This window comes from Myodes glareolus, chromosome 3 (genome assembly GCF_982192425.1).
Source record: "Myodes glareolus chromosome 3, mMyoGla1.1, whole genome shotgun sequence".
In the NCBI taxonomy this organism is placed as follows: Eukaryota; Metazoa; Chordata; class Mammalia; order Rodentia; family Cricetidae; genus Myodes; species Myodes glareolus.
In genome coordinates, this window is record NC_142028.1 from 109,853,557 (window position 1) to 109,873,212 (window position 19,656).

Sequence of the window (19,656 nt, forward strand, 5' to 3'; positions counted from 1 at the left end):
TGCTTTGTTACCGAGTATGTGATCAATTTTAGAGAAGGTTCCATGAGGTGTTGAGAAGAAGATATATTCCTTTGTTTTGGGGTGAAGTATTCTATAGATGTCTGTTAATTCCATTTGTGTCATGATATATATTAGTTTCTTATTTCTCTGTTTAGTTTCTGCCTGATTTTCCTGTATATTGGGGAAAGCGGGTGATGAAGTCTCCTACTATTAATGTGTGGGGTTTGATGTTCAATTTAAGCTTTAGTAATGTTTCTTTTACATATGTGGGTACTCCAGTATTTGAGGCATAGATGTTCAGGATTGAGACTTCATTTTGATGGATTTTTCCTGTGATGAGTATGAAGGGTCCTTTTCCATCTCTTCTGAATGATTTTACTTTGAAGTTTATTGAAGTGGGATTCCCCTCTGTATGCTGTGAATAACACTGGTTAATAAAGAAGCTGCTTTGGGCCTGTTAATAGGGCAGAACTTAGGTAGGTAGGGAAAACTAAACTGAATGCTAGGAGGAAGGAAGCAGAGTCAGGGAGAAGCCATGGAGCCTTCGCCAGAGTTAGACCTGCTGAAACCTTGCTGGTAGTCCATGACCTCCAGGTGATACACAGATTGCTAGAAATGGGTTAAATTAAGATATGAGAGTTAGCAAATAAGAAGGTAGAGCTAATGGGCCACACACACAGTGATTTAATTAATACAGTTTATGTGTGATTATTTCAGGAGTCTAAGCAGCTGGGAACCAAAAAGAAGCCTTCTTTACTTGTTTATTTTGTTAGATATTAAGATAGCTACACCTGCTTGTTTCTTAGGTCCATTTGATTGGAAAATCTTTTAATCTGAGGTAATGTCTATGTTTGAGGTTGAGGTGTGTTTCTTGTATACAGCACAAGGATGGATCCTGCTTTTGTATTCATTCTCTTAGCCCATCTTTTTATAGGTGAATTGAGTCCATTGATATTAAAAGATATTAATGACCAGTGATTGTTAATTTCTGTTCTTTTTCACTGGTAGTGTTTATATGTTTCCCTTCTTTGGGATTTGCTGGGGGGAGGTTTTCTGTTTCCTGTGTTTTTATGGGTGCAGTTAGCTTCCTTTGGTTTGAGTTTTCCTTCTAGTACTTTCTGTAGGGCTGGATTTGTGGGTAAGTATTGTTGAAATCTGGTTTTGTCATGTTTTCTCCAGCGATGTTGATGAAAAGCTTTGCTGGGTATAGTAGCCTGGGCTTGCATCCGTGGTCTCTTAGTGTCTGCAGCACATCTGTCCAGGACTTTCTGACTTTCCTGGTTTTCATTGAGAAGTCAGGTGTAATTCTGATAAATCTGCCTTTGTATGTCACTTGACCTTTTTCCTTTGTAGCTCTTAATATTCTTTCTTCTGTATGTTTTTCAGTTTGATTATTATATGGCGAGGGGACTTTTTTTATTTTTGGTCCAGTCTATTTGGTGTTATGTTAGCTTCTTGTACCTTCATAGGCTTATCCTTAAGGTTGGGAAAGTGTTCTTCTATGATTTTATTGAATATATTTTCTGTGCCCTTGAGTTGGAGTTATTCTTCTTCTATCCCTGTTATTCTTAGGTTTTGGTCTTTTCATGGTGTCCCATATTTCCTGGATGTTTTGTGTTAAGAATTTGTTGGATTTAACATTTTCTTTGACCTATGAGTCTGTTTCCTCTATAGTATCATCAACACGAGATTCTCTCTTCTAGATCTTGTATTATGTTGGCTATGCTTGCATCTGTACTTCCTATTTGTTTACTTGGATTTTCCATATCCAGAATTACCTAGGTTTATCTTTTCTTTTTTTTTTGCCTCTATTTAAGTTTTCAAGTCTTGAACTTTTTGGACTGTTTGGTTCACTGTTTGATTGCTTTTCTTGGTTATCTTGGGTTTCATTAAGAGATTTATTGATTTCTTCCAATTTTCTGGCTTTTCCTCAATTTCTTTAAGGGAATTTTTTATTTCCTTTTTAAAGGTCTCCATCATTCTCAAAGTTACATTTAAAATTATTTTCTTCTGCTGCTTCTGGGTTAGGATGATCAAGTCTTCCTGTTGTTTGACCAATGGGTTCCGATGTACCGTGTTGCTTTTCAGGTTGTTGAATGAATTCTTGCATTTGCACCTACCCATCTCTTCCCTCAATTGGTACAGGCAGTGTCTTTGCCTCTTGGTCCAATCTTTGCAGTTGTTCTCTGTGTCTGAGAGCTATTCTTAGTCTACTCTGTACTGTGGCTGTCTGTGTCTAACTGCCGTGTAATCCCTGAGGTCTGTCTTGGTCCACTCTCTTCTTCCTCTCTGAGCAGTCACAGCCTGTGCTTCAGAGTTCTTCTGAGGTGATGGGGAATTGGAGGGTTTGGGGGTGGAGAAGGGCTTGTATTTTACAGGATCCAATTGATGAGTTGGGGGTGTTGGAGCAGCCTACCTGCAGGAAACTTGCCTGCTTGTTAGTCTGACAGGCTGAGGCAGGTAAAGGAGGGGCCTGGGGTTTTGCTACATTACTGAGGGCATAGAGCGTAGGGTGCCCCACTGTATAGGTGATCACTCACTTTTTGGTCCTCTCTAAAGGTGTAACCTTACTGTTCAAGTTTCTACCACCAAATAGCACACTACTTTTTACAGAGGCCACCTGAAAAGCCTGCATGTGAAATAATAAGAGGAAAAGTTTGGTGTGCTCTGCTCTAGAGGGAGACTTCATGGAGAAGTTACATGTGAAGGATATGGTGGAGCATTAGGGGACAGAAGCACTGTGGGTCGAATACATAGGCTAAGGACGAGCACACGCTCCAGCGACACTGCAAATATTGTTAATGAATGGCATCGGGAAAGTAATGTGGAGCGGCGAGAAAGGGACATTGAGAAAGGAGACATGCTCAGAACTTGAGACCCACTGCGAAGGCCATCCATTTCAGCTTCCATCATCATGAAAATTCTGTTTTAAATGTGTGTGTGAAGAGAGGGTCTACTGCTGACAGAGAAAGGAACTGTGTGAGGCATGAAGGAACCCAGTTTAACACAACTTATTTGGGCTCAATAATATTTTAACACAACTTATTCAAACTTCTGGTGTCCGACCCTAGTCAGTTTATTTTAGACATTTTTAATTAAGAACAGTACAATTTTGAAAAAAACATTTCTTGGTAACAGTTATTTCAAGCCAGTGCACACAATAAAACTTAAGGTGTGACTACATCAGAATTCTTTTGCAAAGTTCATGTGACTTCTATCATGAAGTGGGTTCTATAGCTTAGCTTGAGGGCCTAGGACTGGTGTGGTCTTGAACCAAGAAAGCATAGTGGTCACCTGGCTACAAAGTACATGTGACATCTCCCTAAGTATGGGTTCTATTGACTGAGAAGCAATACTCAAGATAAAGGTGTACGGTGGAGGAATATGGAGTAAACACAATAGTCTGGGGTATTTAGGTGTGGCCAGGCCCTACAAAAAGCACAGATTTCCAGGCTATTAACAACATCAACTCCTAGCTCCCTGGGCATAGAACAGGCATGCAGCTCTCTTCTGTTGAGGAGACAAGTCATATGTTCAACATTCTTGGTTTTTCTAGTGCTTATCTGTGAACAGGGGATCTTATACCCTCTACATAAATGAATCATGGTTATAATTTCAAAATATATACTATCAGGCATTTCAGGGCTTAGAAACGAAGTTCAAGGAACTACAGAAACAGAAGCATTTTCGGAGAAAATCCAGTGAAGACTCCCTAGTACAGTAAGGGAAGAAGAGGTCACATCAAAGGTTTTAAACCTAATCCAGTAATAGTCATGCCCACACAGATACATTTATTGAGAAAAGGAGTTGTGAAGTTTTCATTCAATAGACTTTTCTTGAACAGTTTGATGGTTTGGGTAAAGAAAGAAACAGTGATTAAAATAGAAGGAAGAACAAGGCTTTCTCCCACATAGCAGACTTGACTAACTACAAAGGAGGGGCTTCTCTTTCCATAACCATCCCACTGCTATGACGGGCCGCCTCTTTGGCACTGGTCTATGAGTCCATTTGTGGACCGCTTGTGCTTTTACTAGTGCTGTGGCATTTTCCACTTGCATCACTGACCAGACTGCAGGTTGGGAAAGCCTGCAAAACGGTACATTCAGAGATGTGGTGTGGTGTTTAGAGGCAACCCCCCACAGAGCATGTGGCATTTATTGGCCCTGGGGGCTGAAAATACTGCCTTCCAAAAGACCTTTGAAGAGAAGAGAGCAACAGGCAGCCTGTGCAATGTGAACATTAAGGAAGAAGGTGAGAAAAAAATCACAAAGCGGGAAAGAACCAGTAGGTGTTGCAAGGAGAGGGCCGCTTGTTTGTCCCTACCTAAGTTCTGCTCTATCAAAGGGCCAAGGCAGTTTCTTTATTCATTAACCAATGAAAGCAACACATAGGTAGAAGGACCTCCTACCCCAAGTAGGCCCTTGTACAACAGAGCTGTGGAGGACAGCACAGTGGGTCCCATAGCCAGAGATGCTGCAGAGCAGTCCAAGACCAAGGCAGTGATAGAGATAGATCCACCCTTGGATCTACAACCAGGTGATGATGATGAGCAAATGACAACAAAGAAAGAGAGAAGGCACAGCTAGAGGGTCACAAAGAGATACATTTTGGTGGTAGTTTTTGTTTGAATTGAGAAACCTTTGGGTTTGTATCTATAAACAATAAAGGAAGATAGCAGAGACAGAAGAGCTTAAACTTAGAGGAGCCATGGGATTACCAGTCGCAGAAGGTGGGGCAGGATTCAGTCTTCCTTCAATGAATGTTTGAGCAGAGGACTTACTCAGGTGTAAGACCGATAAGGAAATCATAGTCTGCTTTAAGCTGCTTCCCTGTAGGACCTAAGATGGGCAAGTTATAAAGTTATATATGGCAAATGCGTATTTTCATATTGCCCTTAATTATTATAGCTTAATGACTTTTAGGGAAAACATTTAATAATTTCTGAATACTTACCATAACTTGTGGAGAAAGAATAATGCATAGCATCTTTTCTGTCAGAAAACAGGCCTCTACTGGACTCCATTATGGAGTAAACTTAAATAGATATCAGAGCCATCCATGTGTGCGCTACAAAAACAACTACCATCCAATCTCACCTCCCAAGCATTTTAATATAAAACATACATAACTACCATCAGATATTAAAATAGAAGTAATAGATAACGTGAAATAATTTTGATTAAATGATACTTACATTTAAACAAACAAATATACCTGACAATTACATTTGAACATTTTTCTTTGTCAGGTGGCACCAAATGTTACCACTTCTGCGGCAGCTGTGGACCTCAGTTCGTTCACAAACGTGTACCATCTGGAGCTTCCCAAGGTACATCCACTTTGACTGGGAATAAAACGGTTGAGTACCCTCACACGCCAGTCCTGTTTGCTGCTCCCTGAAGCGTGGTCTCTAGAGAGCAGCATCTGCACCATGTGGGGCCGTGTTAGAAATGCAGGCTTTGGGACACACCCAGAGCTTCCTCTGAGTGAGGAGGTCTGAGGAGGGTCTGGAAATCTGTTTTAGTAATCTGCGGTGATGGTGGTGTACAGTAAAGCCTGAGGCCAGCTGTACTAATTGGTCCAGTACTGTGGTCCAGCCTTTTCTGATGTTAGTGTTACTTGAAAGTATGAAATGCGTTTACTGATTATGAAATGCTGCTCAGTAGATCCTATAATGAAAAGACAGGTTCATAAAGCTGAAATAGCAACAAGTTCAGCTGATAGGCTGGCACTCGGTGAGAGCTGTTGATCTGGAGAAAGTCTGACTTTCAGGTTCAAATACTGCTATACAGAAGTTGTTTGCTGGAAAGAAACGTGGTTTTCCCTACTAGAACTTAAACTGAAAAGCAAATGGACATGGGGAATATGAACAAAGAAGGGGCTCAGGCACAGGAGGAGAATGAAGTCAGGTAGGGCAGGAGGCTGTCTACAGGAAATGTTGCAAACGTGGATGGCTAAGTGTTCCATTTCCTCCAGCCATGAGGCACTGAGGCCTGATGCTCTGAGCCTGGACCATTCTATCTGGGCAGAGACTGCTTTATCAGAGATGAGCTTCATTTCATTAGTTTCCTCCCATGTAATTTGGAAATAACAGTAGTACTTTTGTCTTAGTCACTCATGAGGATTAAATGAATTCTTTTTATAAAGAAACAAACTTGCACAAAGGTGGGCTGCTGAAGTTTTTAGTATAATGTTTTTATTACATTTTTGAGAATGTCATGGGCACAACATGCATCCAAACACTTCACTCCTCCAAGTGCTTCCCACCTTTTCCCCAGCCCTTCCCAACTTTCTGGCCTGGCCCTGGCCCTCAGTTTGTGCTGCTCAAACACTCCCAGGTGTGGGACAATCCATTGGCGCATAGGTGACCTACTGGGGCAGCACCCTTAAGCTGTCAGATGTCATAAGCCCACCACCACCATCACCAATGCAGGAATGCCTGGTTATATACAGGCAGCCATAGCTGCTGTGACATATTAGCATGGGTTTAAAAAAGAAGTTTTCTCATGAATTGGAAATATGAATTGTTTTGTTCTAGACAAGGGAGCAGAAGTCATTAAAAGCATTTCCTCATACATGTCAGAGTAATTGTGTCCTCTGTGTTCCTGTCCAGACCTCAGGGCTTAGTTTATTTTAAATTTGTAAGTACCAAAGACACTATTTATAGTGTAATTATGTACCTATAGTTTAATTATAGTTTATTAGGAAGCACTTAAATGCATGCTGAAATTTTGGTATCAGTGATTTATTTCAGCTTATGTTTATCTGTAGAAGAGTTGAAAATATGGTAAATGTCTCAAATAACCTTTTATAGCAATTCCAATTGATTGCCTAGTGCTTAGTGTATTCTGGAATAGAAAGTTCTAAAGAATGCTAGAAAATCAGCATGGTTGCTGTATGAGGCACTCAACAGTTCAGCAGTTGAGAACACAGACTGAAAGCCAGACCACCCCAGACTTAGCCCTTAATAGCCAGATACGTCACTGTTACGTAGGGCAGATTCCTGACTCAGCACGTGGCTTCTTTGTATTAACTACCCTGACAGAAATGGCTGAAGGAACTTGGGTTTATTTTGGCTCACAGTTCAAGGGTACAGTCCATCATCACAGGAAAGTCATGGCAGCCCGAGTTTGAGGAAACAGATGGCTACACTGCACTGTACAAGAAGCAAAGAGAAATGGACGTTGGTGCTCAGTTTAGTTTCTTCTCATTCAGTCTAGGACTCCGGTCTGTAGAATGGTGCCACCTACAGTTAGGGTGGATTTTGTCACCTCTGTTAACCATATGTATGTGTGTATGTATGTATGTATGTATGTATGTTTCTAATGCATGGTGGCCAGGTAATATCTCACAGGAATACTTTGAGTCCTATCTTCAAGATAATTTGTTGCCAGTCATCAGTAATATTAGAAATGTGGAGTGTTGCTGTGATGAATCTGACCATGCTGTTTTTTGAGAGGATTGTGTAACATTTAGAGCTTCGGTTGTGAAAAGCTGTCACATCACCAGGGAAGGATTTCCTCATGGTCATCATGCAGGAACGATGGTCCAGAGGTGGACAAGGCTTTATCTGACGCAGGCAGCCAAGCTCGGCAGTGCGGACCTGTCACCCTTGTGTCTCTGGTCTTCGTAGCATGGCAGTTACAGGAGTGACGTGAGCATGAAGAGAAGCTGAAGCCTGGCATTGGGGGAGGCTCGGAGGAGTCAGTGGTGAAAGTGCAACCTCACCTCCAGTGGAGACCACACAATTGAAGGGTTTATGGAGAGGAGCTGGAGCATGGCACTGGGAGAGACTAGTGTTGAACACACAGCCTGAGATGCAGTGGAAATCCCAGGATATTGGCAATGCCCGGACAGTGAGGGGAATGCCAGTGACAGCAGGAGTGTGGCACAGTGGAGTGGGTGTGTGCCTAGGTGACGAGCCGCGTGTGCTGTGGATGACAGAGCTAGAAGGATGGGGCTTTCAGAGTCCAGCAGATCAGCAGTGAACCCAAGGTGTTGGCCTCTGAGCCATTTACACTGTTTTGAAGTTTGATTTCACTTTGATTAAATTGTTAGTGTGCCTTGGGTCTTCCCTTTTGGAATAACAAATATGAATTTTTTTTTTACTTAACCCACAGTTAAAAGACTTTAGATATTTAAGAGACCTTGGACTTTCAAAGTTTTAAAGGTTGTGAGGTTTTAAACTAATACTTTGTTGAATATTGTGAAACCCCATAAGGTCTTGGGAATAAGCAAGAAAGGAAATGTTTGGGGTGCTTGTGTGACATGTGGACAGTTGGTGTGCTGGTTGGTTTTTGTCAAATCTGACACTGTGAAGAAGAAACCTCAAAGAATTTCCTCTCTCAAACTGGCCTGTGTTCAAGTCTTTGGTGCATTTTTTTTAATATTAATAATTAATGTGAGAAATCCCAGCCCACTGTGCACAATGCCATTCCTAACAAGTAGTCCTTGCTTAATACGAAAGGAAACTGAGCCAGCTATGCAAAGCAGATCAGCAAGCATTGTTCTCCCACTGAAGCCCTTGCTTCCATTCCTGGTGTCCATCTTGAGCACCTGCACCAGCATCCCTTGAATATGTACTATTGCCTGGAAGTGCAAGGTGAAATAAACCCTCTCCTTCCATGTTGCTTTTGGTCAATATTTTATCACAGAAACAGAAAAGCTAACTATAATACTCTCCAAAATAAGGACCAAAAGTAGTACTCATTCTGTAGTTATAGTGATCAATCCACACATACATGGTGCATGTAGTACCTGGTATGTATGTGCATGGACACACACGCAGGTAGTAGGCATCATGATAGTTGTTAGGAAAGAATAAAAGGTATCTCATTGCTGACACTGGTGTTCTCTCTCCCTGCCTAACTGAGTTATTCCATACTTGTTTGCAATCCTTTCATCCCTTGCTCAGAACCTTTTAACAATCTTGTCAAACAGATCAGTCAATACTTTTGTCTGGCACTTAATAGTGCGGTACACAGAAGCCTCCTTTGTCCACAATAAGCACATTTTCTTCTTTCTTGATTGAAATTGGGGCTACCCAGTCAATTATTGTAGGGTTGGATAAGATCTGCAGCAGTATTGCTTCATTCTGTAGCATAAGCTTTGTCCTCCCTTTATCCTCCTGCTGGTTCATTCACAGATGCCTATTCTGTGTATTTCCCTTTCTGATGTTGTTGCTCTGTTGAAAATCCAAGACCTTGAAAACATCAGCACTTATTCACAAAACCTTCATTTAAACTGAGTTTTGTAAAGTAAAATATCAGGGAACTAGAATGCATTCTCCTATCAATTGCCAATGGGAATAGGGAGAATATTTAAGAATTTATTAAAAATAAGCTAGACAAAGAGGAAATGATGAGTTTTCAGGATTTCTGTTGGGAACTTTGAAGCCACTAAGTCCTTTGGGTTCACTTTCCATATTGATAAAGGAGAGATTACACATTAACGTGGAGATCCTATTCTGAAGATTAAGTGAAATAAATAAAGCACTCGTCAGGATCCAACTCCCCATAAATGCTTTCCTAATCATTTTTAAACCTGTGAGATTCTGAATGGTGTATAGAATGTGTCCTTGGATCTTCCTTTGTGGAGATCTTTGTGTAAATGGTCATTGGCTTATCCTGTTGAGCCTTTGCCTGCCTCATTCTGAGATGGCATGGGACTGATATGCAATGCAGTGGAGACACAAGAGCCTTCTCATGTAGTTGGAGACCGCTCTCTTGTTTCCCGGCTGCCCAGACCAGAATACACACGGAAACTTTCTCCGTATGAAAACTACAATGAAAAAACCTGACTGACCGACTAGCTCTGGCTAGAACAGAAGCTCAACACTCCATTTTCATTTTGTTAAAGTAATCAGAAAGGAGGGTAAAGCCACTGTTACTAAAAATTTTGTTTTTTTTTAATTTTGAAAAATACAGAACCATTGATGTGTTGCCTCTGCTGCCTTGGCCTTGGCCGATTTGGGTCATGGCTTATGCACAGAGACAAGCATGCTTGTTCTGCATCAAATGAAGATGCTTTGCTTGAGAAATGCTTCTGAGGGTTCCTCCCCAGGAGGAACAGAGGCTGCAGCCTGTAGGAATCGTTACTGTCCTTAGAAACACTTTGGACTGCTTCTGTAACATTTGGGTTGATGGTGTGTTGGGTCATTGGGATTCTGCATCTTTACATTTGAGTAAAATAAATACATGTCCATGTTCCTGATTGACCTTCATTTACTCCTCTAGGATCAAGGAGGTTTGGGTATTGCTATCAGTGAGGAAGACACACTCAGTGGAGTCATCGTCAAGAGTCTAACTGAGCACGGGGGAGCAGCCAAGGTGACACTCATTGACTTTCTCACTGCTGAGAAGTGGCAGAAGCGGGAAATCGCTCTGAAACGTTGACTCAGGTCTTCTACATTTCCCCATAGGATGGACGGCTTAAAGCTGGAGATCAGATCTTGGCCGTAGATGATGAAGTTGTTGTTGGATATCCTGTTGAGAAGGTATTTTTGCAATTAAGGCAAATATTTTCCCTGTGAATGTTTTCTCTTGGTTATTAAATAGATTTGAAGATGCAGCCATTACATACCTGATATTTATTGGTGTTGAACAGATCTTTGTATCTGGAGTCTGAGTGATACTATTTGTATATAAGTGCCAGGGGAAAAACTTTGCTTTCCTTGGATGGGAAAAGCTTCAGCTACTCCTTCTTAGGATGTAATCCATTTCTGTATTAACCATCAAGAAACCTAAAGCTTTTTAAAAATCAATCTTTCAGTTATAGTAACTAATGCTTGGGTCTTTAACCTATATATCTGATTTTGCTTTACATTTGCCTTGGCTTTACTGTTGCTTAGTTTGCTGCCCTGCTTTTACCATGTACTCATCAGTGTGTTTGTGGGTGCTGCTTCAGGTCCCTTGCAGAATCAGAGAGTAGGTGAATTGCTGTCTGTGTCACCTAGCATTGTAGGGATCTAGGGAAATGGCGAAGCTTGATTAGAAATGTAACAAGTTGAAAGCTAACTTCCCCAGTATTCTAATAGTAATAATAATATTCTAAAGAATAGTCTTGACAGAGCTATTCTAGGAGAGTAGCAATTAGCCGTAGCCACATTCTCGCTGGACAGTTGAACTAGAGGAGGTATTCTGTTCTTGGCTTCTCCAGGAACCACAGGGAAATCATTTGTCTCTTTTTTCTTGATATGTTATCAAGTTAGAGCCCAACAACACTGGGTCTGTGGAGTTAGCTCAGCCAGTGGAGTGTCCAGGAATCTGAATCTGCAGGACTAGAGTCGAGGTTCAGTGGTGAACAATGCTCTCCTCAGAACTCAGTTCTGTTCAGGACCCGTGTCAGGCAACTGCCAGCTACATTCAACTCCACTCGAAGGGATCTGATACCCTCTTCTGGACTCCACAGGAACCTGCATACACCTGTGTGCATACACACATGCGCGCGCGCGCACACACACACACACCAAATAATAAAAAATAAGTAAATCTTTAAACATAAGTAAGGAACTTGAGTTGAATAGTCTAATTCCATGTTGAAAGAAAGAGGAAGAGGAGGAGTAGGAGAAAGAGAAATAAAACGCTGGGGTGGTGGTATGCCAGCCTTTCTAATCCTGTGATGAGGAAGCAGAAACCATAAAGTCTCTGGAGCTCCCTGGCCATTCAGCCCAGCCTGATCTGTGAGCTTCAAGCCAGTGAGAAACCCTATGGCCTTGACATGCCCACCCGTATGTATTTGTGTACACTCAACCATGCACACGCATAAACATATACACACGCATTACACACGAATACACAAAAGATATTCCAACAATTCTGGTGACTTTTATTTGTATATGTTTGCTCATTTGTCTTTGGATTTTGTTCTCCTACACATCATTATCTGGCCAGTTCATCAGCCTTCTGAAGACGGCAAAGTCGACTGTGAAACTGACTGTTCGAGCTGAGAACCCAGCTTGCCAGGCTGTTCCCGCAGCAGCTTCTCCAGCCAGTGGAGAAAGAAAAGACGGGCCTCAGTCTCCTGCAGTCCCAGCTCTGGATCCAGAACCCATCCCAAGTAAGGACTGACTCGTGAGAGTCCTACGCATAGGGCAACCTCAATTGAAGGTCTTCCTTCAAAGCAGGCCTGCTCACAGGGCAGCTTGAAGGGCCTTAAAGTCAAAGCATCTTTTGTGACTGAACAGTTTAAAGAGGGCATAACTGCGGAAAGTGGGGTCCCTAGACAGACCTGTGTTTATAGGTTACAGAACTGTGTGATTCCTTAGGAAACCGCTCTGATGTCTGCCCCAGCCTCTCCCTCCCTAAACCAAAGTAGTGGTTTTTGCTCTCAAGCTCTTGCTAAGAGTACACGCAATTACAAGTATCCATGTACAGAATCAGACTTGGCATTTTTCAACTTCTGCTAGTAGAACAGGAAAGGAGCTGTTGGCTTCAGTGTCCTGGTATATGAAGTGAATCTGTAATGGTGCTGTTTCACATCTAGGATCAATACTGGCTGCCATTACACTGAAGGTTAAAGCGCTGGCTATTTCTGTGTATGTGATAGACCCAAACTGGGAGCTCAGGGAAATGGAAAGCTCATGTTAGATGAGATGCTGAGGGGTGAGACTTTCTTGTATCACTAAACTTATAATTTAGTATACGGAGCAAATTGTTGATAGTGGCACATGCCGCTAATTCCAGCTCTCAGGAGGCAGAGGCAGGCTGATCTCTGAATTCAAGGTCAGCCTGGTCTGCAGAGCTCATCCCAGGACAGACAGAACTGCACAGAGAAAACCTGTCTCAAACAAACAAACAAATGGATAGATATATAAATAAAAAATTACTTGACTTACTTTTTGAAGAAAAAATGTCCATGAATAATAAAATAATAAATAACTCCAAACTCTCTAAATCATCATTTAGAAATGAATTAAACATTATCTTTTCTGTGGAAGGTGGAGAAGGGAGACACTTTCTTTACCTATAATACAAACTGAAATATTTCATTTATTTGACAGTTTGTTAAGGAAAAACAGACTGTTTGTAATACACCCATTCAAACGTCTTAAAATAAAACATCTCTGAAACAGTAATCTTGTTTAACAGGGCTGGGAAATTCATTGAGGTAACTTTAATATTTTAATGAAGATTTTTCTCCTTTAATGTTGGATCCTAAATAGCACTGTGTATAAAATATGAAATGTTCGATGAAAACTTAACATAAATGAAAATCTCATGCACCTATTTTTTTAACTGTTTCTGTAGTAAGAGCATAATCTGTTTCTGATTTCCTGACAAGAAGATATCTTGTCTATAGCACACATCACTCAACAAGAGTAACTCTCCTAACCCTGCTTTTTCCTGTGAAATAAAAAGTGTATCCTGTGCACACTCAGAAAACAGGACATGGCATAGTTTCCTTAGTTTTTCACACTGCGTTCTTATCTGTCTACTTCAGAAAGGTACATATCAGGATTTAATGTCAAAAGCCTAGAAGTACCACATGAGACTCAAGAAGACAGACAGGAAATGACTAAAGGGAATATTTTTGCATGTGTTTATAGCTGTGCAAATATGCTCAGAACTGATTACATAAGAAGAGATGCTTCATGATACAAAGAACAAGAAAATCAGAGCTGTCAAGTCATGGTGCAGCACCATGACCAAAATTAATGACGAGCTTCTTGCGAGTCTGTGCGGGCCAGCTCAGCTCTGAGTGTGACGAATGCTTCTTCAGTAGGAAGCGTGCTCGGTTCTGGCGACGTGTCGGCTACAAAATTCACAGTAGAGGCTCAGCCTGACTTTCAGTTTATTTTCTTTCATATTCTGTCCTGTTTACCTCTAGCAACTTAAAATATACAAAATAACATTGAAAAACAAGTCGTTTTATGCCTATCCCCTAGTTTATTGATGATAAATTAGTCATCCTACTTTGATATTTTAAATACAAAATGGTGAAAATATTCAAGACAGATATGAAGTTGCCTTTTCCCTAATCTCTTTCTCTCTCCCCATAGGTAACTTGTGTGCTGAATTTGACTTGTGTTCTTCCTAAGCAATTTTGATTTTTGGCTCATTCATTGTAAACTCCTTTTTAGGTACAAGCAGGTCGTCGACACCAGCCGTCTTTGCTTCTGACCCTGCCACCTGCCCCATTATCCCTGGCTGCGAAACAACAATTGAGATTTCCAAAGGGCAAACGGGACTGGGCCTGAGTATTGTTGGGGGGTCAGACACACTGCTGGTAAGTGCTCTACCCAGCTCAGAGGCACTCAGGTGGTCCGTGAGACCATGAGGAGGAGGTTTCTGTCCCTTTAGTGTGATCCAGGTGGAGAAAACAGGTATCATTGGCAACGAAAACTAGGATTATGATTTTGACTAAGCCAAGACTGACTTAAATGCACTCTGTTACATATAAAATTCAGAGTGTTCGTATCACCTCACTGGTCCTTGGCATTGTTTAACTTCCTTTTACTTATACCCAGGTTATCTCAGCTGCATTTTGAGAAGAATAGAAAATACTTGATACATAATTTTTGCATGTCAAAATACTTTAAAAGTTTTTCCATTTGTATATCACAATGGTGCTTTATCTATTATAGTCACATATGCTTTATACAGTTTATGAGTTTTATCTTGAAATTTCTCTATCATTAAAAAAGTACATACTTCTTTTTTCATACATGTAACTTTCTAACAAAAATTACATTGTTACATGTTTTCTTACACTGTGATGTGTGGCTTACATATGGACCCAGCAAGTACATACCCATTTAGCTACAAAGTACAGTGTTCTTGGATTCCTATCTTCTCAGCATTCCTAGGGAAAAATGGATAACACATGGGTATGTTATGTTTTGGGCTCTAGGGCGCTATTATCATCCATGAAGTTTATGAAGAGGGGGCAGCATGTAAGGATGGAAGACTATGGGCTGGAGACCAGATTTTAGAGGTAAAAGTGCTTATTTAACCTAGAGTGAAAAGTGAAGATCATGGCTGATGGGCTCTCCTTCCTCCTTTCTCTCCCTTCTTCTTCTTTCCTCCCCTTTTACCACCGCACCTAGCTCCTTACTCTAAGTGCCCTGTTTCTTACAGGTGAATGGTATTGACCTGAGAAAGGCTACGCATGATGAAGCAATCAATGTCCTGAGACAGACTCCCCAGAGAGTACGCCTGACGCTCTACCGAGATGAGGCCCCGTACAAAGAGGAGGATGTGTGTGACACCTTCACCATTGAGCTGCAGAAGAGGCCAGGCAAAGGCCTGGGGTTGAGTATTGTTGGCAAGAGGTATGTTGGAGAGAACTAACCCAGGGCCCTTTTGAAACTGATTGTAGCCTTAATCGAATGTATCGATGGCTTGCATTCTGTCACTGTAGATATTGTAAGTCAGTGTGTTGGAGGGTTCAAGAGTCTTCAGCAAGAGACGCATTACATCCTGAGGAGAAGTAAAATAAGAAATAGTTCTTGGCCTCAGAAAATTCCTCCTCAAGGGCTGGAAAGGTGACTTGCTCCTTTGCTGGCTCCATACTGGGAGGGTCACAGCTGTCTATAACTTCAACTGTCTATACCTACATTTCAGGGCATTTTACACCCTCTTCTCACTTCCTCTGGGACTCACATACAAGTAGCATACATACACACTAAAAATAATAATACAAATTTAAAAATTAATTTTTTTAAAGTCATGCTCTGATGAATGAAACTCTAATTCTTGTAGCAAGTGAATTTCTTGCGAGTCACAGAGGCCCGTTGGGGGAGCTAGAAAAGAATCTATAAAAGGTACCAGCATACCTTCCTATTTAAGAAAGAATGTATGAAAGGGACCAACAGAGTTCCCTGTTTAAGAAAGAGGACAGGTGAGAGATTTCAAGAAAAACTGAGAGTTTCTCTGTTAAAGGAGCAGAAGGTAGAGAGTCTAGGAACAAGGGTCATCGTGAAAGGCGTGTGCCACCAGCAGAAGACTGGAAGCATAAAGTAGGACATCAGAGAAGATTAGTGAGTGCACTTTAATTCAGTTCCTTATTATTGAAATCTAATACTTAAAGAATATTTTATGTTTAATATTTTATATTAACCAATGTTTATAGAAGTAATATTAACGAATAGTAAGTTTCATAGACATTTCTTCCTTGTGTGTTATAAGACTATCAGGAACAGAATCTATAGTATAATTAAGCAGATGAATCAGAACTCAGAATCAGCTTCTGTGTAGGCTGCAGGAGCCCCACATTGCCTCCAGCTGTCCGTAGTCCGCACAAGCCACCACATCAGAGCCGCCTTCCAGTGAGGCACCGTCTCTGAGTTGTGTTTATCTAGTCTGCAGCCACACTTCTGCATTGGAATTGAAGGGCATAGTTGCCAGTTTTGTTTTGTTTTGTTTCATAGAAAGCCAAAGATCTAACTATTTTCAGTGCATAGAGAAAGTGCTGCTCAGATCTTAATGGAAGTGTGTCTGGGGAAAGTGGCCTGTTTGGGGGACATAGCGCCAGCACTTTCCTGTCAGATGCAAGGCTGCTGTGGTCTGTTAGGTGACCAGACACTATACAACCTTCTGGTAGTAAATCCTAACATCTTATTTAAAAGGACAAAACCCATGGTTAGATGGAATGATTTTATGGTCAGATTAGGTATGTTTGAAGTTTCCTGTGCAATTCTGTTTTTACTGTACAATCCTATTTCACTTATATTTGTGTCTTAATGGAAATTCCAGGGATTTGTTTTCAGTTTTGTGAAACAGTAAGATTGTTTGTTTTCAATAAATCTATTTGTACATAAAAGTTAACTATATTATATGTCATGACCTAAAGACATCATGGTGAACTGTGATTTACTCTAAGTAACAGTTTCAGTTTGTAGTGCACATCTGCCATGTATGTGCATATCATGTAGTGCATATCATGTCAGTAATGTTAATGGCATTGATGATAACCTCAACATGGCCACGTGACTTCAGGGCAGCGCTGATAGAAAACCTCGGTGTGGTGTAGAAAAAGCCATGCAGTTAGTACCCAGCCACTGACTCCTCTCCTACATGTGCGGCCCATAAGATAAGAATTGCTGAACTCACTAACTCTTAGTACATAACTGATGGAGACTAGATACGCCCCGAGAGGTACTTTCACATTATGAATAAGATGTAATGCACTGTTATTTCTCATATTCTGGCAAAGCTACCCCAGCATTATGCAAAACTATAAAATCTTAAAGATGAATAAAACTGTCGCTTTAATTAAATAAGCATTGCATTGCAGCTGAGAGCCAGTCTTGATGCTGAAGTCCACTGTTGCTTGCAGGAATGACACTGGGGTATTTGTATCAGATATTGTCAAAGGCGGCATTGCAGATGCTGACGGGAGACTGATGCAGGGGGACCAGATTTTAATGGTGAATGGAGAAGATGTCCGTAATGCCACCCAGGAAGCAGTTGCTGCCCTGCTCAAGGTAGAAATCAAGTAGCAAACATAGTTTGTATAGTAACTATCTGTGTTATTAGTCATCTCAGATAAAATAATCAATTTATAATCATTTATTATATTGTTGTATATTTGCCTAATAACTTTGTTACAATTCATGACACAAATGCCTGAAATAATTTAGCAGGTTTTTAAAGTGCATGTTAAAAGAGGAAGACATATTCAGACACAAAACTTATAGCATCTGTTCTTCCATGTTTTCTTTCTGGATTTATTCTTATAGCTTAGTTTAAGGTACGTCTTTCCTCTGAGGCATTAGAAGGCCACCAGGGCCCCCACAGCATCTCAGAGTGCCATGCTTTCTGGCTCTTCTTCTTTAGACCCTTCCTGAGCCCCTTCTAAACACAGCAGAACTGTATTTAGTGTGTGACACCAAGTGGCAGAATCTCACTCTGTTTCACACAGGGCCGTATGAGCCCACCTCCATTGGACTCAACACTGTTGCTGTATTTCAGAGTTAATGTCATCCTCGTGCTCTGCGGAAGATTTAGTAGACTCTCCCCGTGCACCAGCGTTAGGGTCACTGTGACAAAAGACTCCCGTCCCCAGCGGGATGTGGAGCTTGCACTGTGAAGCAGGTTCCCTCAAAAGGAAGCTCTTCATGAGGAACGGTTCTCTGTTGGAAGGTGGACTCATCCTGAAAATAAGCTGTGAAGTACAGAATATTCGTTAGAAAAAGACTTGTGGGAGGTAGATTTTTCCCTATTAGGAAGCAGTCCTGTCTCTAGAGGAGATTTTATTAAAGGTGAGGTGTTGTTTACTCCATTTTCTTTTGCCAGATGTATTTTTCTCCTGAAGTTTAATTCAGCACAGGCTTGAAAACACTGTCATTATTTATTCCCCACATCTGGGTCTGAGTGGCCATGAGCCTGTAGTTGTGTCGGCGCCGCAGCTGTTAGGGCTTCTGGGCCTGTGTTGCCATGGGAACCTCTCATGGTGGCCTGCTAGAGGCCTTTTCAGGTGGAGCTCCTTAACCTCTGTGGTTTGGGTAGGGCCTGGCACATGCATTAAGCTATCATTACTTATTAACAGACCACACGTTAAATCTCTTGCTCGTTAAAGTCATCCAAACAAAGTGAACAGAATTGTTTCTTTCTGTGGATGCAGGGGATTGGTATTGGAGACAGGATCTTACTATGTAGCCTAGGCTATCCTAGAACTCACTTTGTAGCTTAAACTGGCCTGGAACTCATGGTGACCCACCTGCCTAGCCTCTAGAGTTACAGAATTTTTTGAGGAAGAATAGCTTCATTTTGGAGATAAATTAGGAATGTCTGTTAGCTCTGTGTAAGGCTGACAGATCTTACAGAAAGAGAAAGGAAGAGATGGTGTTAATATAACATAAATGATTTTAAAGTCAGTCTAGCCAGCCTTGTTAAAATCAGTCAGGCAGTGCGCAATGAGAACCATAGCATTTATATGTCGTGTGTTTCACTTGCTCCAGCTTGTTGCTGTTCTTAATTTTAAAAGAGGCGATCTTAGCTATACAAATAACATATGTACGTACATAAATTTTATTGAAGTGTTTTTGCAATAATAGGAAAATTTACTGTAAAGGCCCTGGATCTCAGACCCTGCCTTGTGCCACTTTCATTATTACTGGACTACACTGCATTTCTTGCTGAGTGTCAGCTCGTAACCTATTTATCTTAAGTATTAGAGAGTCGCTCCGCTTAACTACCATGCATCAAGGAAATTTGACTGGATTATTTGCGTACCTTTTCTTAAGGGAAAAGTAAGTTGTGTGGGTAGTGGTTTGGGAGTTTTGGTTTGTATTTTAAACTCTTGTGTTTCCTTGGTTCATTTGCCCTTATAGTCTTGGTGTTTCGTGAGAAATTACTTAATTCTCAAGTCCTGTTTGTCTTGGTAAGAAGGATCTCCGTGTAAATCATGCAACACTAAGATGGACACTCATGGCTGCTGTATTGTTATTATTCTCATGAGTTTAAATGTTTAAGAAACATTATTTACAAAGGATTTCTATGGAAATCACAAAAGGAAGACGCCTTTAGTTTTGGACCGTGTTTTCCTGGAGATGATTACAGAACTTAACATTTTCATAAACTGTTTCCCTTAGTGTTCCCTAGGCACAGTAACCCTGGAAGTTGGAAGAGTCAAAGCGGGTCCATTCCACTCAGAGAGGAGGCCTTCTCAAAGCAGCCAGGTGAGTAGATGTGGGTTATGAACAAAACCAATCCA

General features: G+C 41.1%; 1 protein-coding gene across 13 annotated transcripts in view; it reads left to right on the forward strand.

Moving 5' to 3' along the window:
* Window positions 1–19,656, forward strand: part of Mpdz (multiple PDZ domain crumbs cell polarity complex component) — a 153,903-nt gene that overhangs the window by 125,171 nt on the left and 9,076 nt on the right. For all 13 annotated transcript variants that reach the window (XM_085686169.2, XM_085686172.2, XM_085686179.2 and 10 more), the window contains 9 exons: window positions 5,249–5,329; window positions 10,236–10,328; window positions 10,421–10,495; window positions 11,892–12,057; window positions 14,081–14,226; window positions 14,851–14,934; window positions 15,078–15,271; window positions 17,278–17,425; window positions 19,535–19,621. In XM_085686169.2, the coding sequence (XP_085542295.2) occupies window positions 5,249–5,329; window positions 10,236–10,328; window positions 10,421–10,495; window positions 11,892–12,057; window positions 14,081–14,226; window positions 14,851–14,934; window positions 15,078–15,271; window positions 17,278–17,425; window positions 19,535–19,621 (1,074 nt within the window). The remainder of the gene's footprint in view (window positions 1–5,248; window positions 5,330–10,235; window positions 10,329–10,420; window positions 10,496–11,891; window positions 12,058–14,080; window positions 14,227–14,850; window positions 14,935–15,077; window positions 15,272–17,277; window positions 17,426–19,534; window positions 19,622–19,656) is intronic.